Source organism: Nicotiana tabacum, chromosome 15 (assembly GCF_000715075.1).
Source record: "Nicotiana tabacum cultivar K326 chromosome 15, ASM71507v2, whole genome shotgun sequence".
NCBI lineage: Eukaryota > Viridiplantae > Streptophyta > Magnoliopsida > Solanales > Solanaceae > Nicotiana > Nicotiana tabacum.
In genome coordinates, this window is record NC_134094.1 from 95,756,461 (window position 1) to 95,762,988 (window position 6,528).

The following is a 6,528-nucleotide window of genomic DNA, read 5'->3' on the forward strand; positions in this document are numbered from 1 at the left end:
TATTTATTTATGTATTTATCTTACATTCTATTTTGGGAGACTAAAATCTTATTGATTTTCTACTCCCGTTTTGGAGATTAAAATCTTCGGATTTTCTACTCCAGTTTGAGATTAAAGTGTTGGTGACTTTCTACTCAATCCGAGATATAAAAACTCGGTTGCTTGTATTCGGTTTGAAGATATAAAAACTTCACCAAGATACTAATTCTATTTGTCAATTTCTTTTACAGAAAAATGACAACAAGAGCGGAACAACAGAATGGTTATGTTGGGACTACTGCTGCAATGGCAACTGCGTCTTCAAGTTGCACAACTCCTGCACCGGCGATGGCACCGACAGAAAAAATCCGAAAAGTTTTCCGGTGTGGACTTTAAGAATTGGCAGCAGAAAATATTCTTCTACCTGACCACACTCAGTTTACAACGCTTTATCAGCGAAGACGTTCCAGTTCTGGGAGAAGAAACTCTTGAAAATGAGCGATTTGTGGTCACTAAGGCATGCAAGCATTCTGACTTCTTATGCAAAAACTATACTTTAAGTTGCTTGGAAGACGACTTATACAATGTTTATAGCGTCATGAAAACATCAAGAGAATTGTGGAATGCTCTTGAAAAGAAGTGCAAGACTGAAGATGCTAGACTAAAGAAGTTTGTGGCCGCCAAATTTTTGGATTTCAAAATGGTTGACGGTAAATCTGTCATAACGCAAGTCCAAGAATTGCAAGTTATTGTTCATGAACTCATTGCTGAAGATATGGTCATAAATGAAGCGTTTCAAGTTGCGGCATTTATTGAAAAGCTGCCTCCGCTATGGAAGGACTTTAAGAATTACTTGAAACATAAGTGCAAGGAGATGACGCTTGAAGACCTTATTGTTCGTCTACGGATTGAAGATGACAACAAGGCTGCTGAGAAGAAGTCACGTGAAAATTCAATAATTATGGGTACAAATATTATTGAGGAAGCTTCAACGAGAAAAAAAAGAGACTGCTGAATGTCGTGCACCAAAGAAGGACAAGAAGAAAAGTCAAGCCAACATGATTCAGAAGAATGATGAAATAGACGATTTATGTGCCATACTTTCGGAGTGCAACCTAGTTGGAAATCCTAGAGAATGATGGATTGATTCGGGGGCAACTCGTCATGTTCGTGATAACAAGGAGTTGTTTACTTCTTATGCTCCCCCTGGACCCAACGAGACAGTTTTTATGGTAAATTCCGCTACTGCAAATATTGAAGGAACATGCAAGATAACTTTGAAGATGACTTCTAGCAAGATTATGACTCTAAATGATGTCCTTTATGTTCCTAGAATACGGAAGAATTTAGTCTCGACATCACTTCTAGCCAAGAATGACTTAAATTGTGCTTTTGTTTCCGACAAGGTTGTTGTTAGTAAGAATGAAATGTATGTAGGAAAAGGCTGCCTTACAGAGGGCCTTTTCAAACACAATGTAATTTCTATTGATATGAATAAAATTTCAGCTTCTTATTACTTGCTTGAGTCAAATAATTTATGGCATGAACATTTAGGCCACGTCAACTTCAAAACTTTGCGAAAAATGATTAATTTGGAAGTATTGCCCAAGTTTGAATGCAATAACTCGAAATGTCAAATATGTGTGGAATCAAAGTATGATAAACATCCTTATAAGTCAGTTGAAAGGAATTCAAATCCTTTAGACTTAATTCACACAGATATTTGCGACATGAAGTCAATACCATCTCGTGGTGGGAAAGAGTATTTCATAACTTTTATTGACACAGTACTAGATATTGCTATATTTACTTACTTAATAGTAAAGATGGAGTAATTGAGGCATTCAAGCAATACACAAATGAAGTTGAAACGCAACTAAACAAAAAGATCAAAATGATAAGAAGTGATAGGGGTGGTGAATATGAATCTCCTTTTGAAGAAATATGTTTGGATTATGGCATTATTCAGCAAACAACTACCCCTTACTCACCGCAATCTAATGAAATTGCGGAAAGAAAGAATATAATGTTAAAGGAGATGATGAATGCCTTATTGATAAGTTTGGGTTTACCCTAGAACTTGTGGGTGGAATCTATTTTTACAGCGAATCAAATACTCAACCGAGTTCCCCATAACAAAACGCAATCTATTCCATACGAAAAATGGAAAGGTAGGAAACCCAACTTAAAATATTTTAAAGTATGGGGGTGTTTGGCTAAAGTGCAAATTCCTAAACCTAAAAGGGTGAAGATTGGACCGAAAATGGTTGATTGCATTTTCATAGGATATGCAAGAAATAGTAAAGCATATCGTTTTCTAGTTTATAAATCAGAAAATCCCGACATTCACATTAATACAGTAATCGAATCTGATAATGCTGAATTCTTTGAGAATATTTATCCGTATAAAAATGAATACGAGTCATCTAGTGAAAAATCAAAGCGACCTCGAGAAGAAGAAAAGGAAAGTACGTTTAATGAGGAAAATCCAAGACGTAGTAAACGTCAAAGGACAACTACTTCCTTTGGACCAGACTTTCTGACATTTTTGTTGGAAAATGAGCCTCAAACATTCAAAGAAGCAATGCCTTCCTCGGAAGCATAATATTGGAAAGAGGCAGTCTATAGTGAGATAGAATCCATATTAAGTAATCATACTTGGGAATTGGTTGATCTTCCTCTGGGAAATAAACCTTTGGGTTCTAAATGGATTTTCAAAAGAAAAATAAAAGCTGATGGTACTATTGACAAATATAAGGCAAGATTAGTTGTTAAAGGGTTTAGACAACGAGAAGGTCTTGATTACTTTGACACATACTCACCGGTAACAAGGATTACATCTATCCGGGTGTTAATAGCGTTAGCCGCCGTGTATGGCCTTCAAATCCATCAGATGGATGTAAAGACAACCTTCTTAAATGGAGATTTGGAGGAAGAAATCTATATGAAACAGCCTGAAGGGTTTGTAGTTTCTGGAAAGGAAAATAAGGCGTGTCGACTTGTTAAGTCACTTTACAGACTAAAACAAGCACCAAAACAATGGCATGCGAAATTTGACCAAACAATGCTGTCAAATGGTTTCGAGATCAATGAGTGTCACAAATGTGTTTACATTAAGAATACTCCAAATCAAATAGTCATTGTTTGTTTATATGTGGATGATATGTTGATAATGAGTAACGACATTGCTAACATAAATGCTACTAAGTGCATGCTTACTAGTAAGTTTGATATGAAAGGCTTAGGAGTTGCCGATTTAATTTTGGGAATTAAGATTCTTCAAACTCCTCAAGGTCTAGCTTTATCTCAATCTCATTATATTAAAATGGTACTTGAAAAGTTCAAATATTTGGACTTTAAAGAAGAAAAAACGCCAATTGATTTAAACCATACTCTTGTAAAGAATAAAGGTCAAAGCAAGTCTCAATTGGAATATGCTCGAATGTTGGGAAGTTTGATGTACATTATGAATTGTACACGACCTGATATAGCTTATGCGATAAGTAAGCTTAGTCGATACACAAGTAATCCCAACCAAGCTTATTGGATAGAAATGAAATGAGTTTGGGGATATTTGAAATATACCCAAGACTATGCATTGCATTACAATAATTATCCTATAGTTGTTGAGGGATATAGTGATGCGAATTGGATCACCGGATCAACGAAATCAAAATCCACAAGTGGATACGTTTTTACAATTGGTGGAGGAGCAATGTCTTGGAAGTCGTCCAAACGGACATGCATAGCCCGCTCTACAATGGAGTTTGAGTTTATAGCTTTAGACAAGGCCGGTGAAGAAGCTGAATGGCTCCAGAATTTCTTAGAAGACATTCCATTTTGGCTCAAACCTGTGGCACATGTATGCATACATTACGACAATCCAGCAGCAATAGGAAGGGCTTGGAGCGTTTTGTATAACGGAAAATCTCGTCACATTCGACGAAGGCATAATACCGTTAGATAACTAATCTCTAGTGGAATTATCACAATTGACTATGTAAAGTCAAAATATAATGTATCAGGTCCGCTTACAAAAGGCCTGCCTAGAGAGGCGGTTGAGAAGTCATCAAAGGGAATGGGACTATGGCCGAGGACAAGTCACTGTGGCGGTAACTCTACCTAGAAGACTGGAGATTCCAAGATCTAGGTTCAAGGAGATCAAACAAAGTCATTAATGATGGTTCAACATTGTCAAATAAAATTTCTTTTTGGTCCATTCTCGTGATGAGACAATGTTCAGTACCAAGGATAAAGCATTAAGGCTTTTTAATGGTTTCTAAATTTGATACGGAGTATATCAAATAGTGTATCTATGGGATAACACGCTTAGGAATCACCTATGTAAGCGTGAAGTGTAAGCCGCTTCAAGGAGAATTCTATAAGGCCAGTTCTCTACGCACTTATGAACCGGGTGGTGTTCATGGCTGAAACGAACACAACAATGAGAACCAAAGAGGGTTAAGGGTTGATTGTATGACTTATGGTTGTCTACGTATACACCAAAGTTCGACGGTTCAAAGATATCAAATCTACCGATTGACCGAGTATATCCGACATAATCTCACTACGGAAAGTTCATAGGGAAACCTACTTATCCAGATGCGATTAATCCTTAATTGCGAATCACACAGTATTTTCATGCTTGTTTTTCCACATATGTCCATTCCCCATTCATGTAGGGGATTGTTGCATTTTTATTAAGGGGTGTGAATGAGAAATGGAAGAGGCACCTCTTGGTTGTGAATGGGAAATGGAAGAGTCACCTCTTGGATTGCTTCTTTTCATGTCACCCTTTCATTGGGGTGTGAATGGGAAATGGAAGAGGCACCTCTTGGATTGCACCTCTTCATCTCACCCTTTCATTATCTATAAATAGAGAGGCTTAGCCTCATTTTCCACCACTGAAAAATCTGAAATCTCTCCCCTCAATTTTCTGCATACTGCATTGGTTATTTAAAAGCAAAATGTAAGCATTTTGTGTGATTTGCTCCGCCATTTAAGTTCGCCGAAATTATATGATTTGAAGTGCCACTGCCCAAGTCCCTTCTTGGCTGGCCTCACCAGGTCTCTCCTTTTCACTGTTCTCGAGCACACTTTTAATATTTAAGTATTCCTTTGCTCTACTTTCATCTCCAATTCACCTACACATAAAATAGACTTCATTATGCGCAAATAATGTGCAATTTATCATTAAAGCATGTAAATGCAAGGTACATAATGTACGAAACTATGGAATTATAGCCACAAATCATCCGTAATGTCAATTGTGACTCGTGTGCAAAATATAAGGTCAATCGGACTTGATTTAACAAGTTTTGGCATCAGATGTAGAAGTTATAAGTGCTAAAATTCATTAGGCTCGACTCGATGTGCAATTCGTGTTTTTAGCATTGTTTGAAGTGATTTAAAGGCTCGACTAAGTTTGTATGATGTGTTAGAACTTGTTGGTATATTCGGATGGGGTCTCGGGGGCCCCGGGTATGATTCAAATTTGAATTCGGAACAAAATTGGACTTGGTGCATTGTTAAAGCTTGGAAGTGTCTGGTGCAATCGCACCTACGCACTTTGGGCCGCAAGTGCGACACCGCAGAAGAGGACCTCGAGCCAAAGAATTGGTTTGTGGCCTGCCCAGCTAGGATCGCAGATGCGGTCAGAGTTTTGCAGAAATGGACTCGCACATACGATTGGGGAAGGGCAGAAGCGGAAAGGCCAGGAAGGCTTGGTGATCGCAGAAGTGGAGACCTTCCGCAGAAGTGGAAGCGCATATGTGGCTAAGGTCTCGCAAAAGAGGAAGTGCTGGACATAAGGTTTAAAATCGAGGGTTTGTCATTTTCTTCATATTTTGAGATGTAGAGCTCGGATTGAGGCAGAATTTTGAGAGATGTTTAGAGGAAACATTTGGGTAAGTATTCTTGACTCATTTTTGATTAATTTTCAATCATCTATCATTAATTTCTTCATTTAATTTCGGATTTGGGTTGAGATATTTGGGAAAAGGTAGAAAAATCCTTAGGCCGAATGAATGGTGAACTCGATTTGAGACGTGGTCCAGGGTCGACATTTTGGGGCAATTTTTCTGTTCTTATCTAAAATCGTAGATTTATTATTTAAATTAGTTTCTTATAGTTATATTTATAGTATGTAATTGTTTTGGCTAGATTCGAGCCAACCGGAGTGGAAAGTCAAGGGAAAGGCTTTCTTATTGATTGATTGAGCGAGATTTGAGGTAAGTGACTTTTCTAACCTTGTGTGGGGGAAACTCCTCTTAGGTTTTTTTACTGTTATGGTGTTTACAATACGTGAAGTCCGTGTACGCAAGGCGACGGGTGAGTACTCGCGTTAAATGTTAAAAATATAGTTCTTGCTAAGTAGTTTCCTTTTTAATTCCTTGATTGAGTTACTCTAGCATGTGTAGTCATCATGTTTAGCCTAATGTTGCATGTCTACGTGTCTTATCTCTTACTTGTAATTTGTGCAACATGCTTAGTTGGATTTCCTACTTCCTTGACCATGTATTCAGTGTTTGCCTGTAGGTTTCCTTGCTG

At 37.7% G+C, this 6,528-nt stretch overlaps 1 protein-coding gene across 1 annotated transcript; it reads left to right on the plus strand.

Moving 5' to 3' along the window:
- The first annotated feature begins 259 nt into the window (after window positions 1-259).
- LOC142169740 (uncharacterized) lies at window positions 260-994 on the plus strand. The gene has a single exon (XM_075231646.1). It carries the CDS (start codon window positions 260-262, stop codon window positions 992-994), a length of 735 nt encoding a protein of 244 aa, XP_075087747.1.
- The last annotated feature ends 5,534 nt before the right edge of the window (window positions 995-6,528 follow it).

Coding starts and splice junctions, on each gene's coding strand:
- LOC142169740 (XM_075231646.1), top strand. CDS start 260: ATGGTTATGTTGGGACTACTGCTGCAATGGCAACTGCGTCTTCAAGTT.